Source organism: Anoplopoma fimbria, unplaced genomic scaffold (genome assembly GCF_027596085.1).
Source record: "Anoplopoma fimbria isolate UVic2021 breed Golden Eagle Sablefish unplaced genomic scaffold, Afim_UVic_2022 Un_contig_7917_pilon_pilon, whole genome shotgun sequence".
Classification (NCBI taxonomy): Eukaryota; Metazoa; Chordata; class Actinopteri; order Perciformes; family Anoplopomatidae; genus Anoplopoma; species Anoplopoma fimbria.
Genome location: NW_026552559.1, coordinates 8,529 through 27,072, shown reverse-complemented (window position 1 = coordinate 27,072; position 18,544 = coordinate 8,529). Strand labels below are relative to the sequence as shown.

Sequence of the window (18,544 nt, the reverse complement as noted above, 5' to 3'; positions counted from 1 at the left end):
GTTTTGTGAATTTTAATTACACTTTCATTGTAATTAGGGTTAAAACAGCATTTGTTTCCATCCATATTTGTTCATAATATGTGAATAGGTATGTTATATTACATATATTATTATTAATACTGCTGTGCACACATAATGGAATGCGAAGCACGTGTGACAATATTTCCCATTCTCTCCACACACACACACACACACACACACACACACACACACACGGTATAACGCGATTTCGTGCTCATGCGCACAAACGTTAATCTGTGCGCATCATGTCCCAGATCATTCAATAGATTAATAACGTTTGTGCGCATGAGCACGAAATCGCGTGATACCGGCTTGCACACACACACACACACACACACACACACACACACACACACACAAAATGTTGACGATTGGTCCTTTCTCGGGTATTGGCTAACACAATGGCTGGCTACGTGCATGCACAAACCTGTCCTTAAAACAACCCTAAACGTTCGTTTTCAGAAATGTGCAACTCACCGAGTTGTTGTGTACGTTGATGTTCCAAATCAAGTATCGTAGCGAAATACAGTTTCTGTCATGTTTTATTGCACATGTATCGCATTTTATAAATCCCATTGATTCCTGTTGGAACTTGGAAGAATCATTGCCCGGTAGAAACTGTATTTCGCTACGATACTTGATTTGGAACAACGAACGAACACCACTAACCACTCGGTGAGATGCACATTTCTGAAAACTTCGGTGTCAACTGAGACCAACCAGAAATGGGGCTCAATGTTCAAAATACCGGAATTGTAATAAAATTGCTCTACAGTGAAAAAACGAGCAGATTCTCACCTAGCCTAACGGAAAGTAGACTATACGTTAAACCGTTATATTCCTGCAGAGGTAACTCGTTTTATTTTCCCTCTGAGCCATGTGCTGACTGACACTGAGCATGTCCCGGCATGTCTGCGGACTCCGCGACGTTCGCGCCCATTATTCAGGATACATAAATTGGCCTTAAAGCTTTAAATCAATGAGAGCCCCTTATAAACTAGGTAAATCTATCACAAAAAAAAAAAAATCATCATTACAAGACAGTGTGCTTATGTCGGTTCCCGCGTGATTGAGCGCTTCTTTACTACTATATTAAGCTAGCTCAAAACTGAAATGAGGCCTCACACAGCCACTGCCTGCCAACTCAACCTTTAAAAAACCATGTGAAATTCTTCTGTTCTTTACATTATCACGGCAACTTTACAGATGCCAATTTATAAAACAGCATGCAATAGCTCCCACTTTGAGACTACTGAAAAAAATGCAAACTTACCGAGAGTAAGTTGAAGTCGCTCGCTGCAGGCAGAAGATGAACAAAATGCCGCGCTGCTTCAGGGCATGGAAAGAGGGGCGTGGTCACCTCACGTGCGCATGCTTCCGTCATTGACCTCAATCTTTTTGGGTTGAACGGATAGGTCAGCAGCGTCAGTGGAGACGATGAATACATTTTAAGTTGTACGAGTTAAACTATTTTGGTTTTTATTTGAATTAATATATATTTCATTAGACAAATAGAATATTAATTTGTCACATCTAAGAAGTGCTTGAATCATTATTATGAGTGTACCTCAATTTCGAGAGGCGGAAGTAGACTCGTATTTTATTGCTTTTGAGCGAGTTGCTACCTCCCTGAAATGGCCAAAAGAGGTCTGGTCTATACTGCTCCAGTGTAAACTGACGGGTAAAGCCCAGGAGATTGTATCTGCTCTCTCTCTGGAAGATAGTTTGTCTTATGAAGCGATCAAGACAGCTGTGCTTCGTGCCTACGAACTAGTGCCTGAGGCATATAGACAAAAGTTCCGAACTTATAAAAAATCGCCTGGTAGAACTTTCATGGAGTTCGCCCGCGAGAAAGAGTCTCTGTTTAATCGATGGTGCAAAGCAAGCAACGCGACTAATTTTGATTCTCTATCAGAATTAATTCTCCTCGAAGAGTTCAAGAATAGTCTGCCGGATCGGCTAGTGACATATCTCAATGAGCAAAAAGTTGGGACGTTAGCGCAAGCTGCTGTGCTTGCTGATGAGTTTGTGTTAACGCACAAACAAACATTTGGGACTCCCCGATATGAGAGTAGGGTTTTTACTCCTTCTGCCCCGGCCAGAATGCCGCCTAGTCCACCACGCCAGGAACGGGAGTGTTACTATTGTCACCAAATCGGACACATCAAGGCTGACTGTTTTATGTTAAAACGCAAGCTGTCACAGTCAAGTAAACGACCAAAAGAGGTTGGTTTAGTGCACACGTTGGTGGGTCCAGTGTCACTAGCCCCGGAGATGGAGGGTGACACTTTGGAACCCTGTTACGCACCATTTATGTTGGACGGCCTGGTTTCCCTCAGTGCAAATGCGTTGAACCAGTGCCAAGTGCGCATACTAAGGGATACTGGAGCAGCACAGTCTTTTATATTGTCTGACGTGTTAACTTTTTCTAATGACACTTTTAGTGGCTCTAGTGTGCTGGTGCAAGGCATCGAAATGGGTTTTGTGTCTGTACCTCTCCATCAGATATTTTTAACCTGTGACTTAGCAAATGGAGTGTTTAAAGTGGGCGTGCGCCCGTCTTTGCCAGTTAGAGGTGTTACGTTTCTGCTAGGGAATGACATCGCTGGTGGCAAAGTTATGCCAGTTTTAGAGGTTCTAGAACGACCTGAGATTTTGCAGCCAGATGTGTTGGCTCAGGACTTCCCTGAAGTGTTCCCAGTGTGTGCGGTCACCCGTGCTCAAGCACGTAGTTTGGGTGAAGCAGTTGATTTGTCGGATACCTTTTTTGCGACTGAGTTGACTGGTCAGACTGCTTTACCACCTGTGTTTACTCAGTCTACTGCTGAGCCGAGTGTCCAGCTTAAGGTTCAGTGCGATACTCCCACCTCAGAGACAACTAGGTTACCTATGGTTCGTAGTCGTCTTATTGCTGCTCAGAAGGAGGACGTTACTTTAGCCAAGTGTTTTACTGCGGCTCTTGCTCCAGAGAGCGCTAAAAATAAAGAAATGGCTTATTATGTGGAAAATGATCTCCTGATGCGGAGGTGGAAATCTCGCGCTAATTTTGATAATGAGTGTAGTAATGTGTTTCAAATCGTTGTGCCTACGCAATACCGACAGTCCGTTTTATCCCTGGCTCATGACCATCTCTGGTCTGGTCATCTAGGTATTACGAAAACCTATGACCGAGTGTTGCGACATTTCTTCTGGCCAGGTTTGAAGCGAGATGTGTCTATGTTTTGCCGTACGTGTCATGTATGTCAGATCACGGGAAGCCTAATCAGGTTATTAAGCCTGCCCCTCTTCACCCGGTCCCGGCTATAGGGGAACCGTTTGAACACGTATTGGTTGATTGTGTTGGCCCTCTGCCAAAAACAAAATCCGGCAACCAGTTCCTCTTAACAATCATGTGCGTAGCTACCCGGTACCCTGAAGCTATCCCTCTTAGGAGAATAACATCTCAGTCAGTAGTAAGGGCCCTGATCAAGTTCTTTTCTACTTTCGGCCTCCCTAAGATCATGCAAACCGATCAAGGTACCAACTTCCTTTCTGGAATATTTGAACAGGTGTTAACATCACTGTCGATATCACACAGGATCTCTAGTGCTTATCACCCGGAGTCGCAGGGGGCACTCGAAAGATGGCATCAGACGTTTAAGTCAGTGTTGCGCAAATACATTATGGAGAGCGGTAGGGAATGGGATGAAAGCGTTCCTTTGGCTCTATTTGCAGTTAGAGAAATAGTGCAAGAGTCACTAGGTTTTAGTCCAGCAGAGCTGGTATTTGGTCACACCGTGAGAGGCCCTTTAAGAGTGTTGAAGGATCAGCTAACGGGCGAGAGTTCGCCCACCCAGCGAAACGTGCTGTCCTACGTGAGTCGCTTTCGAGAACGACTGCACGAGGCTTGCAGTATCACTAGGGAGAGTCTCTCTGTGGCACAACAGGGTATGAAGCGGCAGTTTGATAAAAACGCACTTCCACGTTCTCTACAACCTGGTGACCTGGTTTTAGTGTTACTGCCCATTCCAGGTACTGGAGTGCTCGTTTTTCAGGACCTTACACCATTGACAGGAGGTTGAGTGCTACCGATTATGTTGTCAGGACCCCTGATAGAAGACGGAAAACCAGAGTGTGTCATATTAATATGCTGAAAAATTACTATCCTAGAGGCGACGTCCAGCCTGAGACACGCAGTGCGCCCCTTGTAGCCACTGTTGCGGCTGCGGTGTCAGTAGCTGTGAGTTCTACTACTTCTCTCACAGTGAGTGATGAGGATGGCCTGAGTTTACGCACAGCCCAGCAACAGACCCCTCGGTTGTCCAATTCAGAAATGTTGGTGAAACTTCCATCCTTAATGCCTCATTTAAGCAGGGAGCAGGAAGCTGACCTACTCTGCCTTGTCTCTGAGTTCTCCTGTCTGTTTGGAGATGTGCCTACCCGCACTACGGTGCTACAACACGACATAGATGTGGGTGAGTCCAGGCCTATTAAGCAGCATCCCTACAGAGTAAATGCATCTAAAAGATCTCTGATGAAAGAAGAAGTTGATTATTTACTGGAACATGATTTAGCATAGCCCAGCTCCAGTCCATGGAGTTCTCCGTGCTTATTGGTTCCAAAGCCTGACGCAACCCATAGATTCTGCACAGATTATCGTAAGGTCAATCATGTCACTGTGCCTGACTCGTTTCCTATGCCCCGTGTAGATGATTGCGTGGATACAATAGGATCAGCTCGCTATGTCACGAAATTAGATTTATTGAAAGGATACTGGCAAGTTCCCCTTTCACCTCGTGCTTCTGATATAAGTGCTTTTGTGACTCCTGACAATTTTCTACAATATTCCGTGATGGCTTTCGGCATGAGAAACGCTCCGGCCACTTTCCAAAGGTTAGTCAATATTGTGTTTAGTGGTGTGCCTAACTGCACTGCGTATTTGGATGATGTAGTAATACACTCGTCAGAGTGGCCTGCCCATATGGACTCGCTAAGGACCGTGTTTCAGCGACTGGCTGATGCGTCCCTGACCCTGAACCTGGCAAAATGTGAATTTGGGAAGGCGACTGTGACCTACTTGGGTAAACAGGTGGGCGGAGGCCAAGTGCGTCCCTTGGAAGCCAAGGTCGCAGCCATCGCATCTTTCCCAGTGCCCACTACTCGGCGGGAGTTACGCCGATTCCTCGGAATGACTGGTTACTACCGAGGGTTCTGTAGGAACTTCTCTTCCGTTGCAGCCCCAATGACTGACTTGATCAGTCCATTGGTGAAGTTTGTGTGGTCGGATAGGTGTCAAATCGCCTTTGAAAGCTGTAAAGCACTCTTGTGTAATGCCCCAGTACTTAGTGCTCCTGATTTCAGTAAACCTTTTTCCGTTGAAGTCGATGCTAGCTGTATTGGTGCTGGTGCGGTTCTGTCTCAGATGGATTCTGAGGGTTTGGTTCATCCTGTAGGCTACTTCTCAAAAAAGTTTAATAGTAGCCAAATGCGCTATTCCACAATAGAACAGGAGACGTTGGCTTTGCTGCTCGCACTCCAATTTTTCGAGGTCTATGTTGGATCTAGTGCGGAGCCTGTAGTTATCTACACGGACCACAATCCGCTGGTGTTTCTGCACCGTATGCACAACCACAACCAGCGACTAATGCGTTGGTCTCTGATGATTCAGAGTTATAACCTGGTAATCCGCCACAAAAAGGGCACAGAGAATGTATTTGCGGACGCTCTTTCTCGTGTTTAATTCTTGTTGGTAAGTGGTTACTGCCGGTGTTTATTATTATTGTTGGTGTTATGGGGATGGTTTGAGGTATCGTCAGCCATGGGCTGACTCTTTATGGGGGGGAGTGTTACGTACAGTGTCGTGTATGTATACGTGTTGTAGGCCTACATGTATTGTGTTCTGTTTTGTGTTGTTGGTTTGTGTTGTTGTTCTGTCTCCTCCCACTGTTTTCATTCTCCTCCTTCTCAGATGTGCGCACCTGGTTCCAATCATTGATCATCACCACACCTGTTCCGGATCTCCTATCAGCCATTCCCCTTTATATAGCCCCCATTTGTGTTAGAGAAGGTGGTTGCTTTTTGGGTTGAGCTGTGGCAGAGCTCTGGTTGAGCTCTGGTTGATTTTGCTTGGTTTTGATGGTTCATTGATGAGTCTTTAGTTAAAACACCTTTGTTAAAACCATTTACTTTAGCAGCCTACTTTTGTTTTGTCTTGTGTTAATTCTTTGTTGTGCGCACAGGGACAAACGAGGATAGGTAAGATACCCTGGGTATACATATTACATGCACGTAGGTTTACCTTTTGTTAAAACCCCAGATAAGAGTGAGCACCACCCGCTGTACTTTTGGGTGCTTAGCACCTGTCAATGGGGGGTGGGTTTATTTATGTTCTTTTCTTTGGTGCCACTGACAGTCCTCTTTGATCCCTGTGTTGCTTTTCTGTAAATAAATACTTTCTTTAATTCATGTTGGGTCCTGGTTTTGTGTGACTACACCCTCACTTGCTCAACCTGGTGCATTATGTTACGTCCTTCTACTCCGAGCCACCAAGAGGGCGTAACAGAAACCATGTAAACTATGTATTCTTTCACATTATCCTAATTTTTAGTGACTATCCTGCAGGAATGTGTTTTGAGAGCTGTAAAGTGATAAATAGCAGCTTTTGGCAGAATGTGTGGCGTTACCCACAGTTTTAGCTGAAAATGACCTGAAATTGAAAATACTGCTGTTTAGAAATATGTTTTGGGAGCTGTAAAGTGGCAGTTTTTACTTGATGGAAACCATGTAAACTATGTATTCTTTCACATTATCCTTATTTTTAGTGACTATCCTGCAGGAATGTGTTTTGAGAGCTGTAAAGTGATAAATAGCAGCTTTTTTGGCAGAATGTTTTGTGTGCGTTACCCACAGTTTTAGCTGAAAATGACCTGAAATTGCAAATACTGCTGTTTAGAGCCAGTTTATTGATGGAAACCATGTAAACTATGTATTCTTTCACATTATCCTAATTTTTAGTGACTATCCTGCAGGAATGTGTTTTGAGAGCTGTAAAGTGATAAATAGCAGCTTTTGGCAGAATGTGTGGCGTTACCCACAGTTTTAGCTGAAAATGACCTGAAATTGCAAATACTGCTGTTTAGAGCCAGTTTATTGATGGAAACCATGTAAACTATGTATTCTTTCACATTATCCTAATTTTTAGTGACTATCCTGCAGGAATGTGTTTTGAGAGCTGTAAAGTGATAAATAGCAGCTTTTGGCAGAATGTGTGGCGTTACCCACAGTTTTAGCTGAAAATGACCTGAAATTGCAAATACTGCTGTTTAGAGCCAGTTTATTGATGGAAACCATGTAAACTATGTATTCTTTCACATTATCCTTATTTTTAGTGACTATCCTGCAGGAATGTGTTTTGAGAGCTGTAAAGTGATAAATAGCAGCTTTTGGCAGAATGTGTGGCGTTACCCACAGTTTTAGCTGAAAATGACCTGAAATTGCAAATACTGCTGTTTAGAGACAGTTTTGGGAGCTGTAAAGTGATAAATAGCAGCTTTTGCACTGTTAACTTTAGTTTTTCCTGAAAATGACCTGAAATTGCAAATACTGCTGTTTAGAGACAGTTTCTTGATGGAAACCATTACATTATCCACATTTCAGTGACTATCCTGCAGAAATATGTTTTGGTAGCTGTAAAGTGGCAAATAGTTGCCTTTTGCACTGTTAACTTTAGTTTTTCCTGAAAATGACCTGAAATTGCAAATACTGCTGTTTAGAGCCAGTTTATTGATGGAAACTATGTAAAATATGTTTCATTGAACATTATCCTAATTTTTAGTGACTATCCTGCAGGAATGTGTTTTGAGAGCTGTAAAGTGATAAATAGCAGCTTTTGGCAGAATGTGTGGCGTTACCCACAGTTTTAGCTGAAAATGACCTGAAATTGCAAATACTGCTGTTTAGAGCCAGTTTATTGATGGAAACCATGTAAACTATGTATTCTTTCACATTATCCTTATTTTTAGTGACTATCCTGCAGGAATGTGTTTTGAGAGCTGTAAAGTGATAAATAGCAGCTTTGGCGTTACCCACAGTTTTAGCTGAAAATGACCTGAAATTGCAAATACTGCTGTTTAGAGACAGTTTCTTGATGGAAACCATTACATTATCCACATTTCAGTGACTATCCTGCAGAAATATGTTTTGGTAGCTGTAAAGTGGCAAATAGTAGCCTTTTGCACTGTTAACTTTAGTTTTTCCTGAAAATGACCTGAAATTGCAAATACTGCTGTTTAGAGCCAGTTTATTGATGGAAACTATGTAAAATATGTTTCATTGAACATTATCCTAATTTTTAGTGACTATCCTGCAGAAATGTGTTTTGGGAGCTGTAAAGTGATAAATAGCAGCTTTTGGCAGAATATGAGGCGTTACCCACAGTTTTAGCTGAATATTACCTTAAATACTGCTGTTTAGAGCCAGTTTCTTGTTGGAAACCATGTAAACTATGTATTCTTTCACATTATCCTAATTTTTAGTGACTATCCTGCAGGAATGTGTTCAGAGAGCTGTAAAGTGATAACTATGCTCTACTCAATTTAATCTGTGTAACATTTTTACACTTAAAATATTGAGTAAATTTGAAATCTGTGAAATCATTTAGATTTACCTTATGGATTAAGTAAATGTACTTATAAAATATTAGCAGATCTGAACAACTACATTGAGTACCATGAAATAAAAAAATTGAGTTGATATAATTAAAATTTTAAGTCTATGCAATAGTAACCCTAAGTTCAAACCACTCAAAACAATGAGTAGATATAATTAAAATGTTAGGTAGATGCAACTGAAAATTTGATTATTATTTAACAAAACAAATCTGCTACATTTACTTAATTTTTTTAACATAATGTAATTCATACTGGACTATCAAATATCAGAATAAATATGTTACATTAACTTATTTTTTAAGTATTTACTCTTTAATCTATATGAGTACTTCAAGTCAATATATGAAACAAAATAATAAACAAAGCAATTCTACACACATCAACATTTTTAAGTAAACATTTATTTGTCTGTTTTGACAATTATAAATCATCAAGTTTAAATCCAAACTCAATTAGCTGAATGTAATTATAGTTATTGTATAACATGGTAGACATTTATTAATTCTTGGTTCATTCAGCGTGATGCTCACATGGACACTGTCACATGCTCACTGGCGAGAATAAACCATGTTAAAAGAAACTAGATAATATACCATGAGTTGTAATGCCAGTTGAGATTTCCAGGTTGAGACCCCCTCAGTTGAATCTAATCTAATCTAATCTAATCAAGTTTAAATCCAACAGTTTATCTTTGCAAATGACATGTTAAAATGTCCATGAATGTTTATCAAATGTTAAAATGTCCATGCTATAAAAACAGTTGAACTCTTAATAAGGGGTCTCAACCAGGAAATCTCAACTGGCATTACAACTCATGGTATATTATCTAGTTTCTTTTAACATGGTTTAATCTCGCCAGTTACAATAACTATAATTACATTCAGCTAATTGAGTTGCAAGTTCCAACAGTCAAAGTGCATTGCCAAACCAATCAAAACTCTTTTAAAGCATCTTTACATGAATATACTTATACTAGTCTTTCTTGTCTTTATGTTTCACTTCCTGGGTCTGAGTAAAGACAAATAGCTACATCCTCCATATGTATCTCTGTTTTCTTTTTGTTGCTTTAACTGAACTCTCTACCAGGCGGTGACCAGGAGCCATAATGAGTCCCTCAGGGGTGTGACTGGTCTGGTTGGTCTGAACAGAAGAATGACATTTAGCATGTCTAAAATGCACCAAGGACAACATTTTGCATCCTCCAGAAATGCACCAAAAACAGTGATATTTCACATTAAAGTTCCACATCAGAAAACAAGAACAGTCCAACATGCAATTTCACTATGAATGGAAACCTTAAGTCTTATGTAAACATTAAGACAACAGTACATCAGCTAAACTTCAGACTTGCCAATGAAAAAATCCCTCACTAAGAGAGCATCTTGCTGAACAGTAGCCAGTCGCTACATACAGAGGTAATTCTTTAGTCTCTGAACCTTGTTGGAAAGGTTTCCAGAATCCAGCTCCAGCAGTACTTTCTGGAATACCTCAAAACTATGTTTGAGGTTCTTGGGGTATTGCAGATCTAACACGTACATCAGTCCCAAGAGATAGCAGCAGGCCCTGCTAACATCTCCAAGACTGCTGAGGACAGTGTTGCCCTCAATGACAATCCCAACATCCAATGACCCATCTTGTTTCCGCAGCAGGTAAATCTTCATGACCTCTTCTGCCAACTCCTCTTGAACACTGGCAGATCCATCAGCAGCATCCTGCAGACATTGTAAAGATAACTTGAGTTTAGAACTCACTCTCAACCTGCATGTCGCAAGACAAATACCACCTACCAACATAAGAGCATAGCAGGACATAAAGTGGACAAACTAAACAATACTACTGTGGTGGTCCCAAATTTGATTTTGATCTCACAGACAAAATAACTAATTAATGCTTCCATATAATTAATTTCTCTCTCCAAACAAAATTGACTCGTACAGTATCTGATGTCCACAGCTGGTTTACACTATGAAAGCTGCTTCTTCTTTGTGTGCGGTAAGGAAAAAACAAACGTACTGCAGGAACTCTATGGTCACCCATGATTACGTTGTTAAAAATCATGAAAACAATTAAGTATTATACTAACCTCAAAGTCCTTGAACAAGGCACTGGCATCTTCTCCCAAATGATTGATGAGACATCGGATGACAACCTCACGGGTCTGTTGAATGGGGATTCCACTCTGCAGAACAGAAAGCCTCAAAATGTTAATACAATGCAAAACTACACATTCAAGCAGAGGCAAACTTGACTTGAGTCAAAGCTTTCAATAGAATTTACGTTAGAAAAATTGAACTGGAGTTGGAGTGTAGTGATGTAAGAATAAACCAAAACATGTAAAATGGTGTGCAGAGGATGTGAGAGATTGAGGGACAGAAAACTAAGGAAGAAAAAGCAAGAACTGTTAAGGAAGGCTTGAGGATAGGAGAAGGCATAAGAGAGAGTCGGTGGGGATAAAGATAAGTTATCTGATTAGGATATGAATATGTAATTATTGATGGTAATTAGCTTAAAGGAGAGAAACGTGAATGAGACAGGTTTAATACCTTAAGTAGAACACTCATTTGTGCCCGATGTCTCTCTCCTGCAGCACCTTTCTTCGTTTGAAACAAGGACAGCAGTTTAGGTGTATAGAAGTCCAACATTGCCATGAATTTTGGCTCAAGATTCAGTGTGGTGATCCTCTGAAACTCTGCGCTAACCTGAAAGAGAGAGATGAGAAAAGAAAAAAAAGAACTGGTGACTCATCTGTTGTCATTCAGCAAACACGTAAGTCCATACTGAGATGAATAGGATGCAAGACTGTTCCATTATCATTTTTAATAGGATGTACAGTCACCAACCACTTGATTAGGTACACCTGTGCAATCTAATGCAATCAAATACAACAGCTCTGCCACACATACATTTTCAGTTTTTGTTGAGATTGTCAAAAAGGTGGTTATTATACTTTGTTTATCATTGAGGACATTGTGGATAATGTTTATTGGAGTGCATTATATTGAGCGGTGTCCTTATACTTTTGTCCATCCATTAACATACGTTGAGGGGGACAAAATATTAGGAACACTTTTCAATGTATTGCACTCCAGCACCACCCACTACAACCTCAATAATAAACAAAGTATAATAATCACTTTTCTGACAATGTCAACAAAAACTGAAAATGTATATGTGGCAGAGCTGTTGTATTTGATTGCATTAGATGACACAGGTCTAACTAATGAGTGTGTAACTGTGAAACATGCAGGTTCAGTCCACAATATGTGTTGACCACTCTGTAACAACAATTCCAATTACTCACTTGCGAGACATCAAACAAGGCGGGCCATCTGTCCTTGATGTCACTGATGCTCATCTGTAGGGTGACAACCTCATGTCTCCTATGTGCAAAAGTTCTGCACATCAAGTCCTTGACGACTGTGCTCTCTCTCTTCTTTGATTCAGTGATTAGTTGGTTTCGGTCCAGCTCTTGTTGTTCCTTACTGTCTCCCGCAGGATAGTGTGGGAGAAACACCACTTCTCCTTTCCGTGCTTTCTTTATATTCTTTGCAGCAGACCTGTCATCCGGGTGCTTGTTCTTAAGTGAGTTGCAGACAACCTCAGGAAATCCAAGGCTTCGGAGCTTCGACCTGTAATTTCCCATCTTGTATTTAAGACTGTACATCCATCCAAGCCAGCCATTACGACTGCCTAGCTCTGTCAGGCATGGATGCTTTCTGACTAAAGCCTCTGCCACCTCACCTATCTGAAGGCCTGTGGGGTAGGGTGTGTAGCTGTACATGTAGTCAGCTAATTTTTCCATGATTTCAGATCGGATCCGAGAATTGTTCAGCACAGTACGATCTTTGACAAACTCTTCATTGGCATTCATCAGTACTGTCTCTGTTGCCACAGAGAAAAGTGGAATGATGATTTGATTTGGCCATGTTGTCGTCTGAGGGCTTCTACATGGGGATAGGGTGTCTTGTGAAGACACTGATGAGGCATCTGTCTGGGAATCTGGCGTTGCATCAGTAGCAGAGCTTAAACTGTCATTCATTATATCTGTCTGGTTTTCAGTCAAAGCAGTCAATGTAAGAACTACCGATGGAATCATCACCACTTTGATTGTCCCCTTGTGTTTAATCTGGTTGGTAGAATGCAGAGTGAAGTAATCACCAAAGTCCTCATCCAGGTAATGCAGGGTAAAATCCTCAATGAGTCCAAATGTCTCTTTTACTGTCTCATGTAACTGTTCTACAGTGCTGGGTATTCCTGAGGACAGTGTAAGCTTCTCACTCCGGTGTTCTATAATAACCTTCAATGCAACGACATCCATCTTGACAGAAAGAGAAAGAAATTACTCTGAAGGAAGGAAGCAAGGTGTTAGACATTAAAGAGTCAAACTCATCACCTAACACTGGCAAATAATGTGACGTTTCAATGTCACCATGAGTTTTCCTTCCACAAAATATGCTGTCAAGGGATATGTGTCCCCAAGTTCACTCTGCTGTACCAGGGTCATTTTCCCAGAGTGGTCTAACATAAATGCCCTAAAATGTTCATCATACCAGCTGTTAAGCATTTTCACAATGAAACTGACACTGCCATCGACAATAACAATCTGTGAAATCATAACAAAATCAGATATACCACCAGTTGACCCATAAGGCAAAACCATCCCAGCAGCATATTTAGTTCCATGGAGTATGGCCACATTGGTCAAATTCACAGAGGTTTGTGTTGGATAAACTGCCTTGAAAGACTGCTGTATTCCTGTATCAAGTATGTCTAATGGAAGAGATGATATTTTTGTGACACACACTGCAGGTTTCAAAGCATTTCCTTGTGAAATGTATGCCATCATCATTTGGTGCTTTGAGGCAAGTGACATCAATACATTTTTGAAGCTCTTTGTGTGTCTAATAACTTGCTTAAAGAAGCTATGTTTAGCCTCAAATCGCATAGTCCAGAGGCTAACCAAAGGACCATACCCTCTTATCAAATCAGGATAATGCTCCAAAAAATGGTGCTTTGGAATCAATTTTTGATCTGGGAAAACTTCCAACAGCCTGTGACGATGTTCAGATATCAGCGTGTCTAGGTAGCAAATACTTTCCTCAGTATGAATGGGGGCTACTACAAGCTCAGTTATATCTTTTAAAATCATAAGAACGTGCCATGCTGGATCATTCAGTGGTACAGTTGCACCAATAATAAATGATAATAATCTTAACAATGTCCAGTTTTCACTGGCGTTCCCACCAATACTTTTACGAGAGGCAAAATTCACTGGGATAGGTCCGGGGTGATCCGTTTTATCAGTAAATTTGTATGGAAATTGTGTGATGGACTTGTTAAGTTCTGTCAAGGTGAAGTACTTCTTGTGGATGCACACATTAAGACACAGTGCCAGTTCCAAAGGAATTATACCTTCAAAAAGGTCATGTAGAAGGTCTGGTGGGTACCCGGTTACAAAATGGAAATGACTTAATTTCTCTGTGATGGGACAACTTTTCTTCACACCACAACAGTGTACCAAAGCAGGATTTATCTTTACAGACTGAACATGTAAATCATAGTTCTCTTTTGTTCTTAATGGAAAAGCTCCTGAATGTACTTCTTTTTGCTGATAGTCAGAACGGTCGCCAATACAAAACCTACAGATATAATGTCCACTAAAGTTTTCTACAAGTCCACTTAAAGAATGCGCACCAAGATTGTCTGCTGAAACGCAAAAACAGTACCTCTGATATTTTTGCCAACCTGAGGCAAAAAAACTCCTTCCCTCTCCAATGTTATGAGATCCTTCAAAAGAGGCTCAAGAACAGTTTCATAGCCAAAATTTTTTATATGATTTGCTTTACAAAGGAGAGCTAAATGAATTGATGTTAACTGTGATCTCAGTTCAGGTGGTGTATTGGCTAGTGCCCAGTAAACTGCTGTGACTTTATGTTTTTTCCGTGAAGTTCCAAGGGGATTGCAGATTTCAAAATCATCTGCATACAGTATAAGGGAAATACTGAACTCCTCATTAGCATGAAATTCATTTAGCTTGAAATATTTACCATCACGGAAGGATGCAAACTGTGAGTCGTCTGAAGTAGTCTGTTTAGTCAATAACCTGTTTACAATGTCTTCATTTTTCAACAATTGCAGTAAGGATTGAAGAACAGGCACATATTGAAAGCTAAAATTCTTCTCTGGATCCAAAATATACTCTACTGGCTCAATTACACTGAAGTTGTCCTTATAATACTTTACCCTCTTAAATTTAGAAGAAAAGGGACCATCAGGACCCAAGGCTGCAGTAAAAGGATTGGAGTGATAGAGTTTGTCTACTAATTCACTAACAATAGCTTCATCAACAGCACAGTTATTCTTTGTAAAAATATCACTCACTAACTTTGGAATGTACTGAGTGGATGATTCGCAGATAAACTGAAGCTGTTCCACTAAGTCATCAACACATTTGCCAGAGACATTATAGATGCTTTCCAATTTTAACAAGAGAGAACCGACATTTTTCACAATTTCACCTTTAGTGTCCCTTTCACAAGCCAACTCTAAGGTGGTATCACTATCCACATGACAATATGATTCCAACACTGGAAAGTCAATTTCGTTCTCAGTAGCAACAGGATGCTCTGCGATCACATCAGTCTTAAAGTCTTTCAATGAATGGGACTTGTGTTTTCTACTTCTGTGTGTTGCATAAGTCCCATATATGTTTGTCTTGAAATCACATCCGTTAAAAGCACATTCTATGGTTTCATGTCTTTTCAAGTGGGAATTAATATGCTGAAAATAGTCTTTTGTACTAGGATAAAATGAGTTGCAAATTTGACATCTGAAAGATTGCACACCTTCACACTTCAGTTTCCTGTGAATTGTGGGATCTAGACAAGTGTGTACGCAGGCCACCCCAAGTCTTGAAGGAGCAAGGACAGCTTAAATGAAGACAGGGTACAGAATAGCCACGACCAAAAGTACCGTGCTTGACGCGATAATGCTTGAGAAGCTCCCCTCTTGAAGAATCCTCAAATGTGCAGAGTTTGCATTGCCATCTCATGAGGCACACCTTAAAAAGGATGATACAAAAACAGTGTTACAATACGGAGCAAAAAGACTGATTTAATACCATTTCCATTCATGTACATTAAATGTTTTATAAGACAGATCTATCAAAATGATGCATTAATTAATGGCAGAAACCTCCCGACAGAGAAAGTAGATTTACGGCCAAACCGTTGTAACCACCAGTAGCACGAGGCTTCCCTGATCGTGTAGGGGGCCGTGTAGCCTGGCTCCGCCCGCCTAAGTACTTCCGCTCAATTTGAATTTCCCTTCAGTACTAGGTCTGGACCTGCTATATGTAATTTGGTTTTCTGGTGCCGCCACAGCGGCCGCCAATCAGCGAACAGAGGGCGTGTCTGAGAACAATGACGATAAAGTCTTACGCCAGTTTGAGTTGTTGTTGTAGGTCGGTAGTTGATTTACAATGTGCAATTTTTCCCTGATAAATTAAATTCGACGAACAAAACCTGCAGCTGTCGTTGACGGACATTTTCGTGCAGACGCGCAAGGTGTTTGGTTTGTGTACAACCTGCGCGTGATTCCCGGCGCATGACATACGTCACAACCAAACGTTAGCGATTGGTTATGGCAGATCCAGAGTGGCACTGGGCAGATCCAATCATTTTAAACTTCAACAGACACCCGCCTTCAAGTGAGTTAACGTTTGTCAATTGATTAGGTCCAGACTCTCTGTACAAATGAAATGAAGTGAAGTACGAGAGTCTGGTAGAACCAGGCTAGGGGCCGTGCACACTGAAGGCAAAAGCGTCGCTAGCAAAATCATTGTTTTCCTATGGTACGGCGCGCCTTTCACTCGCGCCTTTTCAGCCGTTGCAGGCGCAATACACACCAATGTTAAACGCAGATTGGAGTAAAAACCTGCTCAACTTTAAGCTGTGATAGTTTAAAAACGGTAAAAGAATTTTACAAGTTGAATGCTCTCAGGGATCCACACTAATGACGCCAGCGTGTGGGAGCAGAGAACAAATCTAAACAATAAAAACATAAAAGTCTCCCATGACCACAAATTTCGTGCTACAGACTTAGCTCCAAAGCCCCATTAACTGCAACGTTAAACAGGAGGAACATTTCTGCAGGGAAGCAGACAAACCAGTTTCCCTCGCGAGTGGGAGAGAAGTCACATAAATGATAGACCTACACGTTCAGGAAAGCCTCGGCCTACTGTTAATGCTAAAATACGAATAAATTAGTCATTTTACACCCATTTTGGTGACGTTAGCTGTATAAACTGTATGTTAGCTGAGCAGTTTGGTGGCTAGGAATCTGTTAACGAAGTTAGCATATGTACAACAGCATGGTGCTGACATTATATAGAAAAACAAACAATAAAGTTTATGTGCGGGAAGACAGGGTCGCAATTTAATTACAATTTGCTAGTGCTCTACTTACCGGCGTATGGAGTCCTCCAAGTGATTTTCACCGGGCGTCTCAGAGTGTTCTGTTGCTAGCTTCATGCAAAAAGCAGGGTAGAATAGATATCCCATGATTCCACAGTTTTTGCGCGCAAATTGTGGCATGACGTTCTGCTTAAAAAACTACTCAATTTCTTAAGTTGTTGTTAGAGATGAAGACTATTGAATTAGAGTGAGTAATAATTAAAGTTCTTGAAACCGATTGGTATGAGTGCTCCATACTCAAATATTCTGACTGGTATTTACTTAAAATATTATGGATATCTTAAAATTATAATTTGTTTGTCAAATACTAATTTATTTTCTTAAATAAACTTAAATAATAGATGTAAATATGATGCAAAATTAACTGTTGGATTTTTAAGCATTTATTTTGATATGTCCAACTCAAATAATCAGTTTTGTGATTTTCAGAGATTTTATTAAGATAATATACTTTTTTATTATTGTGATATATACACTCTAAAAAATAACACCTTGGCAGAACTTAAAAAATTAAGGTAAGTATTTGCATCACCCTTTTTAAGTATTCCCAACAAAGCAATTATTAAGTACTACCAACTCAATCCATTAAGTACTACCAACTCATTCTTTTGCCAATGCCAACTCAATTTTTAAGTAGGCTAAACCTAATTTGAGTGGGCTTCAAAAAGCTTAGACATGTTGAACAAACTTAATTTCCCCAAGTACCAACTTCATTTTTTTAGTATGCTGCACTTAATATCAGTTGACTTTTAAAAACATAGACATGTTCAGAAAACTTTATTTCCTAAGTGCCAACTTAAATTGTTAAATATTCTATACCTAAAATCAGCTGGCTTTTAAAAGCTTAGGTATGCTGAACAAACTTAACTTCCAAAGAAGATTTTTAGTATAATCTGTGATTAGATCATTGTTGTGAGTAATACTAACTAGGGCTGGGCGATATGGCCTCTAAATGATATCGCGATATTTTTTTGCTATATCGCGATACACGATATATATCTCGATATTTTGACATTTCCTCTAAAGCACTTAAAAATGCTTGATTTAACCCTTTGATGCATAGTCACACCAGTATGATGATTCTAGTAGTCCCTGCAACATATGTCTGCATTAAACCATTCTTATTTATACTGTATTCATTAGAGGTTTCTATTAGAACAATTTTAAACTTGTGTGCAAAAGGGGTAAATCACAACGAAGTTAAATTTAACAAAACAGTTTTTATTCAAGGCAATTGCAAAATGCACATAAGCTTTTTTTTTTTTGGAACCAGTTCGTCCACCTCGGCGCCTCCATCTTCCATTGCCGTTTCTGAATTCAACACGTAGGGCTAACGTTTAAACTCACTAAACTCTCTTCACTTCTTTCGTGCTCTCGTCTCCTCGTTCCCCGTTTCCTCCA

At 40.4% G+C, this 18,544-nt stretch overlaps 1 protein-coding gene across 1 annotated transcript; it reads right to left on the bottom strand.

Annotated features, from left to right (window-relative positions):
- Positions 1–10,059: 10,059 nt before the first annotated feature.
- LOC129115998 (uncharacterized) lies at positions 10,060–12,331 on the bottom strand. The gene is made up of 4 exons (XM_054627146.1): positions 11,971–12,331; positions 11,213–11,368; positions 10,753–10,848; positions 10,060–10,381 (listed from the first exon to the last, which is right to left on the bottom strand). Exons 1-4 carry the CDS (start codon positions 12,310–12,312, stop codon positions 10,073–10,075), a joined length of 903 nt encoding a protein of 300 aa, XP_054483121.1. The 5' UTR covers positions 12,313–12,331; the 3' UTR covers positions 10,060–10,072.
- Between the last annotated feature and the right edge of the window lie 6,213 nt (positions 12,332–18,544).